Source organism: Pithys albifrons, chromosome 5, assembly GCF_047495875.1.
Source record: "Pithys albifrons albifrons isolate INPA30051 chromosome 5, PitAlb_v1, whole genome shotgun sequence".
Classification (NCBI taxonomy): Eukaryota; Metazoa; Chordata; class Aves; order Passeriformes; family Thamnophilidae; genus Pithys; species Pithys albifrons.
In genome coordinates this window covers 69,692,358-69,708,074 of record NC_092462.1, presented here as the reverse complement: position 1 = coordinate 69,708,074, position 15,717 = coordinate 69,692,358, and the positions used below count along the sequence as shown (strand labels likewise).

The 15,717-nt window shown below is 42.5% G+C and overlaps 1 protein-coding gene across 5 annotated transcripts in view; it reads left to right on the top strand.

Annotated features, from left to right (window-relative positions):
- FGFRL1 (fibroblast growth factor receptor like 1) overlaps positions 1-4,850 on the top strand; it is a 176,339-nt gene extending 171,489 nt beyond the window's left edge. For all 5 annotated transcript variants that reach the window (XM_071556987.1, XM_071556990.1, XM_071556988.1 and 2 more), the window contains one exon: positions 570-4,850. In XM_071556987.1, the coding sequence (XP_071413088.1) occupies positions 570-979 (410 nt within the window). In that variant the 3' untranslated portion in view covers positions 980-4,850. The remainder of the gene's footprint in view (positions 1-569) is intronic.
- The last annotated feature ends 10,867 nt before the right edge of the window (positions 4,851-15,717 follow it).

Below are 15,717 nucleotides of genomic sequence, written 5' to 3'. Positions count from 1 at the left end.
AAACCTTCCATCCATGCTCCCTGCCATGGCAGAGTGTTGCTGAGTAGCTTCAGCAGTGCTAGACAGGGTTACCAAAGAGTGTCTAAAGCCCAGCGGACAGAGGTGGGTGCCCCTGGCAAAGGCAAGTGGGCAGTGTGCTGTGTCTCTATGTAACCCAGTCATGCCCTCTGGGCTGCTGACATGGAGGTGTTGCTGTCACATCCCCGTACTGTGTCCTTCAATCTGGGCAGCAAAGCTCACTCCATCGCAGAGTGAGAGTATTAGGAAACTGTTTCAGGCTGGCTCTAGTGCATCCATTAAAGCTTGGAGAAGAAAGTTCAAAAATCCCCCAAAGGCTCCCCTCCTGACCCCTAAACCAGAGAAAATGAGTTGCCTGTCCTTCCAGGAGCACTGAAAAGCAAAGCAGTTACCAAACATCACGTGCTGACTTGATTTCTCCCTTGTTACTTGGTCTGGCAGGGTTGCCAGACAGCCTGTACAACAGCCAGCCCAAGTGTGACATCTGTTTTGAATCCACTTTGCCTGCATTTAATTAACTCTTTCTGTCTCTCTTCTGCCGTAATGTCCAGATCCCAAACCTCCAAGTGCACCTGTGCCCCCTTCCTCGGCCAGCAGCCTGCCCTGGCCTGTGATCATCGGCATCCCTGCTGGAGCTGTCTTCATCTTTGGCACAATCCTCTTGTGGCTTTGCCAGTCCAAGAAGAAGCCCTGCTCCCCTCCAGCTGCTGCCCCTGTGCACCGGCCACAGCCCCGGGAGAGGATCTGCGTCTCCCAGGTCCCGGACAAAGACTGCATCTCCTCCATAAACTATGAGGAATATGTCGCCCAGCAGCAGCATTTACTGTCCCAAGGGCCTGCACTCGCCCCAGCCATGGCAACCAAAATGTACCCAAAGATTTACACGGACATCCACACCCACACCCACTCGCACGTGGAAGGCAAAGTCCATCAGCACCAACACATTCAGTACCAGTGCTAAGAGCTGGCCCTGTACAGTAGCTCGTTTGGGCTTTTCCTTGTGGTACCTCAGAAGAGACTGCTCCAAGTCAGCTCTCACTGCCAGCAATAGGCAAAACAGACAGAAAATATTATATATATAATTTTAAATATATATATATATACATATATATAATTGTATATGCGTGTGTGTATGTGTGTGTATATATATGTGTATATATCTATATCTATCTATATAAATATATATATAATAGAGAAAGACAGAGAGAGAAAAGAGATTTTTTTTTTAATTATTGCAATCAGGATGTAGCTGAGGAATAATGAAGGAACTCCAAATCACAGTAGAGAGGCAGCCATCTCCAACAGCAGAGCCTTCCTGGATATTTTATTCAAGGTGTGAACAAGTGAGGCAGGACATAGGGATGTAAACAAGCATCTCCTTCCTTGTTTTACTAGAAGGAGCAAGTAGAGCAAGAAGTGTGTGTTGTAGTTTTCTGGATGGGCACTGCTGTTCCTGTGAGAGCTGCACATCATTTGTTTTGTTGGGAAGCCCCTAGACCTGTCCTGCTCTGAGTGACTCGACCTCGAAAGTACTTGGGGTTTAGTGCCAAAGCACCAGGAGACATAACCAATTCATCTCTTCCAGGGGGGAAAAATAACACAAAAAGGTCTGGAAAAACTAATTTTCATTCACAAGGTGAAATGCTGAATGTTTCTCAGTCACAGTCAGCACAACCAGCTTAACCAAGCTGGTCGGTTTGGTTTCTGCAAGGTGAAGACATCGTGTTTCCCATGGGATGTTCTGCAGATCAAACATTGAAGGCTCCACTCCACTGGTCCTAGGACTCAGTGCCACTGCCTGGAAAAAAGAAAGAAGGAATTAGAAACATTGTACAGGACACCTTTATATTTATATTTAAGAAATAATAATAATAAATAATAATAATAATTGAACTGCTGATGATGAAGAAAGCAAAACACACTGTCCTTCAATGATGTCTTACAGTGACAAGCTACTGGATTTTCTACATCAATGCAAAATACATGAAAGCATTAGAAAAAAGTGCAAGAAACAAAGAGAATGAAATAATAACCTTGTAGGAAAAAATGCATTTGAGGAATACTCACCTAGGTTGTGTGTGGTTGTCCCCTCCCCTCAGATACCATTTTGGAAATGACAAAACTTCATTGCAGTTCAACAGTAAAAACAGAAGAGTAAATAAAGAAGGACCGTATTAAATACCTATATGGACTGGGAATGAATCCAATTGCAAAATATAAAACCTTGTAATTCTATATAGAGTTTAAACAGAAGTCATGTATATTTAATTTATTTTGTTAAACAAGAAAAAATGTATGATATTTTCCTCAAAACAGGCATTTCTATACATATTTTTGATCAAAGAAAATAAAGATTTTTTTTCAGGTTCTGTAGATGCCATGCTCAGAATACACTCAGTCTAGCTTGTGACCAACTGTGCTTCTCCTAACCTGGAGGTCACCTGTCTCTATGCCTTTTTACACTAACCACGTGTAATCTCCAATCACCTCAGGTGCTGCTGGTGCCATTCTTTCCATCAGAAACTGAGCTTTTGCACTGCTTGTATTCTAACTGTCAGGACCTGCAGTGGCCAGATCACCTCTCATGGACCCTGTTCATCTTCAGTAGCAGAGTTCTGTGCTCACAGGGAAAGCTGTTTCACTGTGTATTTTTGGGGGGGTTGGGGAGGAGGTTTTGTTAGTTTTTTAAGCACAAACCTTCAATGGGTTTGCTTCTTAGAAGAAACTTTTTGAAATCAAACCATAATAATTTGCGAAGCTGTAAAAGGAACTTTGGCCTCAGGGTGGTTGGAAGGGGAAATTTTGAAATGTAGGTGAAACACTCAATTTGTAACTGCAGCTGCTACAGGAACCAGTGGAGGGTGAGCTGGGAGCAGTGAGAAAAGCAGGAGCTGCTCCCCTCCCTCCTGCACACCACTGAGAGGCACACAACTCCTTGGTGGCCAAAATTTTCCTTAGAGAAGGCAGCTTCAGTAATGCTGCAACTGTTTGCTCTTCTCTTGAGTTTCATTTAAAGTTTGCTGGTAAAAAAACACAAAACCCTGAAAATTTGAAATATGACAATTTTTAAATTTGAAATGACTTCCTTCTCAAGCCTATTCTGTGAAAGAGATCGTCACCAAACCAGCTGCTCTATTTAAAAGTGAAACACTTTATTTAATCTGAAACAAAGCAGTGCTTTAAGCTTTGCTTTTCTCTGAGCATTTCTGAAGGCATTTGCTCTGTATTGACCCACAGTGATTTTTTCTGGTGGTTTGTTTGAATCACCAGCAAACCAAACAGTTCCCTGTTTGCTCAGCCGTAGGGCTGTGAGGTGGGCCCCTGTTCAGTGCAACACATCAGCTCCTGCCTTCCTTCACCAATACATGCTTGTCTTAAAGGTCCCTTTTTTCCCTTGGTAGTAGGATATCCATGTAATAACCCCTACAGGAAGACCATTCCTCACAATAGACCTCCTATAAAGGTTGTAATAAAGCAACTCATTGCTAACTATTACTTCTTGTTCAGCGGGAGGGTTCAGTGCAACCTTGTTAGCACAAATTTAAAAGGTCCCTAAAAGCTAAATTCAGGTGAAGGGTGTCTTCATGTGTGTGTTTCAGGGAGACTTAAATATGAGCACTGAGGGCTCTGTTTGGATATAAGGCCTGATTTAGTCAGGAATTCTTAATGGTTGTAGTATACTGAGTCATTTCATTATTCAAAAAAAAACCCAAAAACCCAACAAACAAGCAAAATACAATACCTTCATACACTCAGTGCATCACTTTTATTTCAAGAGGACAGTAGGTCTATGTTTCTGTGAGAGATACTAAGGGCTACATCTCACATCTCATGCCTATGGGAAACTCCTTACTGCACCGTAGTATGGCCCCAGCTACCACACATTCCAGCAGCATTAGGGGTATGGCAAAGGACAGGATTGCCTTGTAAGCTCGTGGCCCTTCTCTGCTCTCTGGACCAGTGCTTCAATGAGAAGACACCGCTAACACATGCTGTGTTAGTGGTACTGATAGCAGCTTCAAAGGTTGAGGTGAACACTGGGCTTGTATGGTTCAGCTGAACACACCCTGAGAGATTATCTTACAGCACCTTTTCACATGGCAGCTATATCTCTGACCCTCAGAGGAAGGGTTAGTGGGTTAAAAGAAGCAATCCTGCACTTCCCATACAGTCTTCCAGGCTGTGTGGAGCACTCTCCGCCAGTGCCTTCTGCCCTTTGTGATCCAGCTCTGTAGTGTTGTATCATGCAGTCCAAAACTTTACATTTTGCCACATGGCTCGAGTGGAAGGAGTGGCTTCTTCCTGCCCTTTAACACTCCTGCATGAGAGAAATCTCCAGTGATGCTGGCAGAGCTCTCCAAAGGCAAAGCTGCAGTAAACTACCCAGAGTGGATGATGCATCAGCTCAGCATAGCTGCAGCTCTCAGCTGTGGCACCGAGAAGGCAGTTCTGGTTTTGGCTGCGCCATGAGAGATGCTGTAATGGTCTTGAATTCCAGAAAGCAAGGGGACTTCATCCTGCCTTGGGTATCTGCTCCCTCATGAGCATCTCCTGTTGGGCACCAAAAATGGTGTGAAATTTCCCCCCAGGAAAATATTATGTGCCCTGTTTATGAGGGGCTGTATGTATTGCCTGGGCCTTTTTCTGGCTTGCTGTGCCTGGGTGGGTTTCATGTTTTTGAGGAATTATTTTACCTCCCCAGGGAATCTGTAAGGGCTCTCATTCTGTTCCATGCCTTCCTGCATGCCATTGATTTTTAGGACTTGATTGTGCCTTTCATATATTGCAAAGTCTTCCATAGTTTAAATAAATTCAACCAGGTTGTGCTTGTGTATGAAGTTTTTTTTTTCAGTGGGAAAAGATTTGGATGCATCTTCATTCCTGGATAGAGGCTGATTAAAGAAAAACATAATCTTGCCATTAGAAACTGTCCCTATTTTGAACATATATTTCATGTATTTGTATACATACACATATAGGCATATAGATGTGTGTGCCAGGCTGTGATACAGAAGGCAGTTGTACTTATAAACCCATGGAGCTTCAAATATCAAAGGAATTTTAGGCTTAAAACTCACTATCTTTGTTAATTTTATTTGCATTAGAGATCAAATATGGCCTTACCTGCCAGTCTGTGTGTGGCTTTTTAAAACTTTGTATGAACAATCTTTCTATGGTCGGCCCCTTTCAAACGGAAAACTTATCAGACACTGAAAATAAAAAGTGTTGAAGTGTTCTGTGATTTTCAGTCGGTGACAAATACAGTAACTGAACACATCAAAAGGAGACAGAATGGCACAGTGGGTCTGTGTCTGTGGCTTTGTAATAAAAGTTACAGAAGAAAAGGAATAAAAGCCTGGAATTGTGTTAATAGATGCTGGAGTTCGAAAAACTTGCTGTGTTTGGAAGGAAAGGGTGGCCCTGTGTGCTTGTGAGGGGGTGTGTGTGGAATAGCACACATCAAGAGTAGGTTCTGGCAGGGCAAAGCAGACAATGTTACAGAATTACTTTGGTACCACAACTCAGTCTGATATTCTGTGTGGGTTCTGTGAAACCAGCAGAGGCATCATTTTTAAATGGTTTGGAGCAGGTTTCTGGTTTTCAGTGTAAAAGGGCAATTTTTGACAATTTTTGGAGCCAAATGCAGTAGCTGCACCAGGAGCCAAACTGCAATTAGCTGGATTCAGTTTTAGAGTACCTGGAGTGGAGCAGGGATTTCAAGGTCAAGCCCAGCACCTGCACCACATTCGGGGCAAACCTATGGGTGCCTCACCACTCACTCCAGAGGCAACAAATGTCCAAGCTGTGGCATCTGAAGTTCAGAAAAGCTAGCTCACACACAAACTTCATCTTGACCCAGCCTGGACCTCTGACTCAAAGAGTCCTGTGCAGAAATTGGGATAGGAAAGAGGAAATATTTCTCTGTAGACTCCATATCTGTGGCTGTCTGAAACTCTTCAGAGTTTTGAAATACTGGAATAAAGACCCGGAGAAGATGTAGTGGTGAGCTAAACCTAGGGGGTGGTGAAAGATTAAGGGGGAATTTATCATGGCTTTCCTATCTGGGCAGCACCTCTGTCTACATGAGGTATTTTGAGCATGCCCAGGACTCCAAATCACCCAAAGCTGATGGTTAATATGGAATTATTTAGGTTGGAAAAGACTCCTAATGTCATTGAATTATTCCCCATGCAACAGTTGTTCCAGATCTTGCAGACAACAGTAGGAAAATATCACTGCAATGTCCATTGGGAAATCAATGGGACATATGGAGTCATTGCAAAGTTTTTACACCTTTGTGCTGGCTGGTCCATTGGCAGGGAAAGATGTGACAGGAAGAGGTAGACAATGCATCTCAAAATTTTCAAAACAAGGCTGGGTGCTTTGTGGACAGCATGTTTGGTTGAGTGGAAGATTCTGGGAACGTTGTTAGGATAAAGGCATACATCTACCCCAGATAAAGTCACCTAACGGTCCCTTCTGGCCCTAACGAAATGTGATGCAGAGAAAAGGAGATACAAGAGCATGTCCCTGCTCCTGGCGAGCGCTGTAGCTGCACCACAGACCTTACTGCAACGCTGGGCACACGGCTGCCTTGCTCTGGCTGCACACCCAGCTCCACTTGCCACCAGACCATATTATCTCAGCACTTATTGCTGCAGTAATGACATTATTTATATAAACTGGGGCTCTGCATCGACATTCACTGCCACTGTGTGTAAACAGCTGTGCAGCCCTGTGTGGACCCACACCCCTGCTCCACATGAGCAGAACTGCAGAAAATCTCTCTGCATTGACTACAGTAGTGCTATGGAGGAATTACACTGGAATTTGAATGTAAACACTTGTGGTCAATGACCTGCTCAATTGCACAAACTTGTTACTGGTGTATCTCCTATTCCCTTTTTGCCACGCATGGGAGCCAGCCAGGATCACTGTCCTCCAAGGGTGGACACAGCTCCCTCCACACATCCAGGCATGGTGGGTTGTGTGTTGGGTTGGACAGGTTGGCCAAAGTGACCCTGCAAGTCTGCATTCATGGGATCCCACTGGGTGACAGCCCACAGAGGGAGCACTCATGTGCCTTTCTCTGCTTGTGGATTAATGAGTGTAGTGAGGGTGTGAGGGGGATAGTCACAAAACCCCCAAACTTTGCCTATAAACCTCAGCAATTATTTCACAGAGGAAGAGATGAAGCAGGGTTAGGGTCTGTCATTCAAATGTGCTGGAGTGGATTAAGGTCTGTCATCCAATGTGCTGAGATGGGTTAGAATCTGTTGTCCTACATGTCCTTAGAGGAGCAGCTGAGGGAATGGGGTTGTTTAGTCTGGAGAAGAGGAGGCTTGGGGGGACCTCACTGCTGTCTACAACTACTTGATAGGAGGTTCCAGTGGGGGAGTGATTGATCTCAAGTGAAAGGATGAGAGGAAATGGCCTTAAACTTCACAAAGTTCAGATTAGATAGATATAGATATAGATATAGATATAGATATAGATATAGATATAGATATAGATATAGATATAGATATATAAAAGTCACTAAAAATGGTTAGGCATTGGAATAAGTTTCCCAGGGAGGTGGTGGAGTCACTGTCTCTGGAAGTGTTCAAGAATTGTCTGGATGAGGCACTGGAGGGTATGGTTTAGGAGTGATTATGGTGGTGCTGGGTTGACAGTTGAACCAAATGATCTTGAAGGTCTCTTCCAACTTTGATACTTCTGTAACTGCAGAGAGCATCAACACACAGAACCAAACCAGAGAGCTAAATTATATAAGAGCACTGATCAAACATATCTAAATATCCTCCAGTTGCTTATTACCCTTTGAATCTTTAAATCTCAGACTAGATATAAGGTAGAAATTAATTTATGAAAGTGGGGAAATGGTGGAACCAGTTGCCCAGAGAGGTGATAGATACCCCACGCCTGGAAACATCCAGGTTGGATGGGCCTCTAAGCAACTTGATGTAGCTGAAAATGTCCCTCCTCATTGCAGGTGGGTGAGACTAGGTGACCTTTAAAGGTCCCTTCCTACCTAAACCATTCTATGATTCTATAATCTGAATGTGCTGGGATGGGTTAAGTTCTGTCATCCAAATGTGCTGAGATGCATCCAGACCACCTGCCAGTTCAGGTCTGTATTCAGGATCTAGGAGAATAATTAGGAGGCTGTAGGTATTGCAAATGTTCTCTTCACCTTATTTTACCAGCAAAGCTTTTAAAAGTTTACTACAAATGTAAAAAAACCCAAACCCAAACAAAAAAATACCTCCACAACAAACAAATCCCAGCAATGAAAATGGGAATTATTGTAGTCAAAAATAGGAAGTAATGGCAGAAAAAACACATTTAAAATGCTGGTGTTATATTGACTGTTAAGTGGCACATACATATTGTTTTTTGTATAGAGTGGAGTCTTTAAGAAAGTGGATGCCCATTTTACATTTTGTTTAGCCAAGGCACCTTTGTGTGTGTTTACCAGCTTCAGGTCTCCGAAAGCAATACACAGAGCTATGACCTTTATAAAAGCTTACACACTTTTTCTTTCTTTTCCTTTCTGCCAGTCTGCTGTAATTAGGATTTAACATATCCTCCAATATACGTGGGCATCAACAAAGCAATGAACATTCTTTTTTTCCCATTTTCACTAACCAAATCTAGTCAGAAGTGCTGTTTCTATCCAAGCTGATCTATGCCTTAGTGAAAGGAGTAATAAATAACACTTTACATCAGACTTCAAAATGCCTTTTTTCCTTTGATCTGAGTAATTAAAGTCAAATTGCTGTTCCTGAGCATTTTCTGATGGAATTACATGAGTTACACTGCTCTTCATTTGTGTCTTATTAAGCATTATGTTTTACTGATGCTGTTCAAACAATTAGTACCTAAATATGCCCCATATTCTCATAAAGAGGCAGTAGCATTGGTAATGCTAATGCTCTGGTTAACAGTTTACTTCCATCCAGAGTCCACCATCATGCTCAAATGCCATTTGAGATCAATCAGGTCTTTACTGATGCCCTTCCCAAGTTGTTCTCCTCTGCAGTCGTTTAAATGTGCAGCCAAGTGAGGATAAGTCAAACAATAATGTTAAGTAAAAATGGCATTTCTCTTAATACAGGAATTTTTCTAAGTTCATTGCAAGTTTTTGTTATAAAGAGGCCAGTGCTTCGTGGCGATCGGTCATTTTGACGTTTTTATGGTGTTTTTATTACCCCTGGCTCATTTCCATACTAAAGAGAACATTTGTAACAATACTTGCTCGCTCTGTTATGATTAGGATTGTGCTTTGTTGGGCTGTTGCTGCACTCAGTAATGCTCTTGGCACACGTCCGCCCGGACCCTGCGGTGTATTTATTCAAAAGGAAGGAAAAAGAAGTGTCTACTAAAACAATAAACTACTGCTGCCTGCGTTAACGTGGCCGTAACTTCCTTGTTCTGCAGACAATCAGATAGAAAAGCTGTTAGGTAAACTTGCTCCTTCATTGCTGAAAAAATAAATATTCATGAAGCTTACAGCCACCTTTTTCTGTGCTTTATTATCAGATTGAAAATGGTGAAGGATTTTAAAGCTAATGATTTAATCAAAGAGATAAGGATGGAGTTCCAGATGCCGAAACTAGTGGGAGCTGGGATCTGAAATATTGTTTAGGACCTGGGGAAGGGTTTAAGGCAAATTTTGATGAGTTTCTTCAATATTGATGTTATGCTGCATGTAAGAACATGTTCAAGCCAATAGTAATATTAATGTTATTAATATAGAAAACTGAAAATACTAATATATTCACTAATGCTGTCTATGACAGGAGATGAATATGAAAAAGGAGTTGTGAATGGTAATTAAAAAAGGAAAAGAGTGGTGTCATGGTGCCAGAGGTCCCCAGGGTAAAGTCAAGTCATTGCTTTGGCCACTGTATGTGTGTGTTGGAGCCCTTGAAGCAGCCAGAGCAGCCTTGGGGAGCTTCCTCAGACACAGGACAAACCAGACCCCTCAGTGCCCACTGTATAGCTCACAATTTCCCTTGAGCACACTACTGCAGAGCATCTCTCCTTCAAAGTGTGTTCATGTCTTGCCTGCCTTTCAAAGACAAATATGAAAATGTTTTAAGGCCTAGATTCATGTTTTTTAAGCAAGTTAGCAAAATTAGGGACAGAATACTCATGAGTTTCCTTAAATAGGGAAGAGAAACTGGCACTTCCCAAAGGTGGTTTGGTTCCTGGATGGACAGAAAGACCCCCAGTGTTGTTGCATTTTCCACTAAAACAATCAAGATAAGCTAAATTTGTGTTCAGGTACCATCAAACAAAAGGATGAATCTGGATTTGATAGTGAAATACAACACCAGAAAAACAGAGACATGCAGCAAATAGGTGAAGTGTCCATCTGTGTTACATTTGGCCAAATCTGGTAGAGACCTCAGCAAATAGTGGCAACTTTCCTTATGGTGCTGTGTTCTGCAGCATCCCCCTGGGCCTGGGAGACTGGTGGTCTCCTGAACTCTCCCTGCCCAGAGGAATAGCAAATAAAATGAGAGGATGAGAGGGGAGACACATGCAGGGTGAGATTGCCTGCTGGTGCAAGACCCAGCTTTCATCACTCGGCTTCAGCTGCTGTCTGCTGGCCCCAGCCCTGGGCTGCTAGGGGAACCCGAGCTGCCCTTTGCCATGGTTCAGTAAGAGCAAAGAGCTCTCCCACTTGACATCAGAAGAGGTATTTTGATGTTTATCTGAAGCTTCCTTCCAAATGTACATGCATGATATAAGCTGCGTGTAAGGACAGGTTCAACCCGCCATCACTGAGAGGTGATAAAACACTTTCCTCTCATTTTGGTTCTTAAGGCCTAATACTCCCATATGCCAGAAAAGATTTGTAAGGGGCCATAAAGTCAGCACAGCTCTGTTTGCACTTGCTTTTTGGTTCCTTGACAGTTCTGCTGGGGCCTCTGTGCAAACATGACTCTGCAGTCAGCATTTAAAGTGCTGCTCCCTGCAGCATCTGATCTGATTTGCCATCTTTGCTGGAACTAGGAATTAGAAACCAAAAAGCAGAAAATCACATGGACAAATCAAGGTCAAAATAGTACTTAAAAATAACCTACTTGTTAAATAATTTCATGATAAAATATGATATATGTATATATTGTATAGGGAAACGACTGAGGGCCTCTCTCCATTTCCAGACACCTTTGACCACTTACTCTTTCTGCCTCCCTGTGAATCACAGCCATAATTACTCTCACTGTATAGAAGAAACATTGAACTACAGATAAATGAAAAGGCTTTTATAAAGCAGGAAGAGCAGAGATTTGAACTTGGAACCATGCACCAAATTAATGTCTGTCCAAAGCCATCAGCTTCCTCATTTCATTAGCAGTGCTTCTTTGGTACAGGGAAATCACTGGACCCCTTTGGTCTGTTCTCCCAGGTAACAAGAGACAGGACAAGAGGAAATGGTCTCAAGTTACTCCACGGGATGTTTAGATTGGATATTAAGAAAAAGTTCTTAATTGAAAGAGTGGTCAGGCATTGGAACAGGCTGCCCATGGCAGTGGTGGAGTCCCCATCCCTAGAAGTGTTCAGAAGACATGTAGATGTGGCACTTGTAGACATGATTTAGTGGTGGGCTTGGCAGCTCTGGGCTAATGGTTGGACTCAGTGATCTCAGACATCTCTTCCAACCTTAACAATTCTATGATTCTATGTTTTGCTGTCTTTCAGAGCATCAGAGGTAGCAAACCAAGACCAAGATCAACTATTTCCCAAACCAGAGCTGGTGGCAGGTTGGGAATACTGGTGGCCCTAATGTGGTGGCTGTGTCCCAGTTCTGAGCCCAGTTTCTCAGTCAGTGGAAGGCATGGCTGGATCTTGAGTTGTCCTTTTTTCTTCAAAGACATTGTCTAAAAGGTGAGGCTGTTTACCCAGCTGCTAAATGAGGCCATCAGATTGGTTTGGGTTGAACTTGGCTTCATGGAAGTTGCTGGTAACGTCTGCTAAACTTCTTGGGAGAACAGCTCATTTCCCTTAAAAAGCTGGCAGTTTTCTGACAACTGTTGTCATCACAATGAGCAAAGTCTTTTTAGCTTTTGCTTGGTTTTTTTTCCTTGAAAAGTATGTGCAAGAGAAAAGTAAAAGTAAACTCTGTATCATCCTGAAGGAACTGTGCAAGGTGTGTCAACATCAAACCTTTGTTGTATAGCTACTACAGAAGGTTAGTTATGTGTGGTTCCAGCTCAGGCATGTCGAGCATTCCAAAGCTTCTATCAAAGATGATGTGTTGTCCTTAAGAAAACTGAGGGGGAAAATCATTATAAATAATTCACATTTCTGCTAGCACTAACTGGAAACTTAACCAAGCAGGTTCAAATTATTTAATAAACATTGATAAGTCCCTCCAGGAGTATCAGGCAACAAATGATGGATAACATTTTGGCAGTGAAGAGAAGTGTCTGCTTCCAACTATCATGGATGACCAGGCTGTCTAGGAAATGTGTTTGCATTGTTAAACTTGATAGTTTTTTGCTGTTCAGATTGTTGCTGAAGACATCAGTACAGGAAAAACTATACCAGGTGTGGATTTTTTTGTAACCATGTGGGGTTACATTTTGAATGTTTGGTTATTCAGAATTTAAAGAAATGGTCTCCAAAAAATGTGAATTTCCAAAACCTTCAGTGTGGGTGCCATTAAAAAAAATTAATATGAAGATATGTTCTTGATGCTTTTTTAATTTTACAGAAACCAATGAGGAGAGTTTAAAGAGACAAAACATATTGCTGCTGTAGTCAAAAATGAAGTTAGAGTTACCATTTTATGATGGTTAATATATGTGACACCAGTATTGGTCAATGGGAAAAGCAATTTTATTGTTTCCAAGATATTGTTGGATATTTAAGCCGTCCCATGGCAGTATTTTTAACTGTGAGTTGATATCCCCTGGTTATTTCACAGTACTTCAAACTCAGAAGCTAGATTTGCTTTTTGTTTTCAAATGTAGCAGATTAAATGTTCAGCATGGGAGATGTGTTTTAGTCTTTGCCTTTGACAGTGCCTGTGCAGTATATAAGAGGACTAGTCAACAATTCCCATTTTTCCAAGGCAAAATATCAAAACTGGAAGCAGCAGAAGTCCATCAGTTTGCACGGGACCCACAGCCTGGAGTGCTCTTCTGTACAGCCCTTCTTTCAAAATTCAGTGTTTTCTTTTAAGGCACAATAGGATTCTTCACCCTTTAATGTGACAATGAGGTGGTTGTAACTCTCACTCAAGGTGTGGAAGAAGGGCTCTGGACGTTGCAGTCCTTGCAAATTTTCCAGTCAAAGTCCTGTAAATTGCCCCAACTCTTGACTTACTGAACACCCTCACCTAAGGCATCCTGAGACTTGCTCTTGCACAGGGATAAAAACAAGAGTTCTGGACCAGGCAGGGAAAGGAGGCAAGTCCAGGGTGAAGCTGCATGCTCCCCACCTCCCTGGTTCCCCCTGAACCCCAAGCAGATGTGTGGGGGGTGGCTTTGGAGATGACATGAGCACTGTTAGCCTGGGACAGGCTGACACATCTCAGTCATGCATCCTGGAGCAGGAATGACGGCTGTGCTGTAAGGCTGGAAGAGATGGGCTGGAAATGGCTTCATCTAACATATCTAACACAGGCATGCTGGGCAGAGAGCAAGTTGCCAGGAGCCATATTTGGAAGTCTTTCATGGCCATCATCTGCCATCATCTCAAGCCAAGAATCATAAGCATTATAACAAGGAGATATACTTGAGCACAGAGGATTACAGTTTTCTCAAGGATTGTTGTCACAAAACCCATAGTGGGTACAGCTTAACATAGTTTATGATAATAACTGAGTATCACATTGCCCATAGCATCAAAAAATGACAGCAAAATTCAGCAGCAGGTGGGCAGCTTTAATTATATAGGCTCCAAAGGGAATAAACAGTGGGATGGTTTTTACTGTCTGTCTGGAATGAGTCAGTCCACAATGACCCTACTGGTGCGATTTGGTGAGAATAAAGAGTCTATCCCATATTTAACCACGCAAAATGTCTTTTTCTTTTTTTCCCCCTCTCCCTGTGAGAACAGAGAAAATGGGATTTGTAGGAGGAACTGGGGGATGTATTACTGTCAGTGATTTGCACATATCAGGGCTGAAACATCAGACAGAGGAAGTACCCGAACAGCTGGGACTGCAACAGATGTTCTCCAGACAGCTCTGCCTCATGAAGATGTAGTACAGTAATAGGTCATGTTACAGAAACTAAAAATTGAAAAGGGTGATTTTACATACATAAGCACTGGCTCCCCAGGCCCAGTGGTATGAGTGACATTGAACAGGGCAAGGCAGCTGGGACACTCTTCATTGTGTCTCTTGCCACCACAGCCTGCTTTTTCAACATAGAGATATCTCTAGCAGAAATAACAACATTGCCAGTATAGAAACACAGGAGGGTTGAGTGCAAAATCCCCTTACTACTCCTGCAGTTTAAGGTTGGATCCTCAATTTCTTGGTGTCTCTGCTTTGTGGTTTTTAGCCTCTTCTGCTGCCTCTCTTCCCACAGGTCACTGAGTGAGGAGTTTCCTGCATAGTGACCTGAAAAAGAGAATGGCTGCAAGAACTTGACCTGAAATTTCTTTAGATACTCATCTTTAGTTCTCAGACAGTAAACCCAGAGGATGAACTACCAGCTAGAGCTCCACTGCAGTCTCAGCCAGTCAGTCTCGCCAACCCAAAACTTCCAAGAGAAGGTCCCGGAGCATGGCCAGGACAGCCACTACCTTTGCCCTTGTAGTGGCTGCTGTTTGCATGCTACCTACTTCATCTAGGGAGAAAGAGGAAATTTTAGGTGATTTTTGAGACCAAGGGTCGCTAAACCTTCCTTTGCTTCAGATAAAGAGTGTGACCTCACCACCAGGTCATAGGGTTTCTTGAGAGCTGTCCAGTCTTTTCCTTGAAGCTGAGCTGTTTTGCAGTCAGGAGTGCAACAGTGATGAGGTCAGATGGCAAAGCTGGGGGTACAGAGAGCAATATCTTGTACTATTATTATATTTTTTTCCAAACTGGGCATCTATTATTTCCACAATGAGTAACATCAGAAAAAAAAGAAACTGGACTTTTTCCATGTTTGTTGCTCTGTTTAAATATGTCCCCACAGTTGTCCTCATTTACTTATTTTCATTACAAAACTGAACATTGCCCTCTTATATCCTGAAACCTGCACTTCTCAGCACTTTCAATATGTTTTAATTTCTTACGTCTTTTACAGGTATCTTATTCAGCCTTGCTAATATGATGCTCTAAAAGAGCTCCAACAGTAAATGGAAATAGACTCAATGGGCTATTTAATATATCTAAGTAAACACATTAAGCAAGCATTAAGAAAAGTGAGCACTCTTAACTCGATGAAATGAGACTGCAAGCACACAAGGGCCCCATAATGGCAGTTTCATTACAAACAGACTCCTGTACACATACTCACATGTTCCAGCCCTCTCTCCTAACATGAGAAAAGTGTGATCTGTCATGTCTTTGCATGATATCACAGCTCTGCTGGCATTCAAGTAATTACAATACACCGTGAAGTGTTTGAGACCAAAGCCATCGTGGTCCCAAGTGGAAGGGCCTTGTTTTGTTGTTTTCCTTCAAGTTTCTCAAGCTCCCATAGCAACCCAGAGCCCATCAAATAATTAAATATCATATTT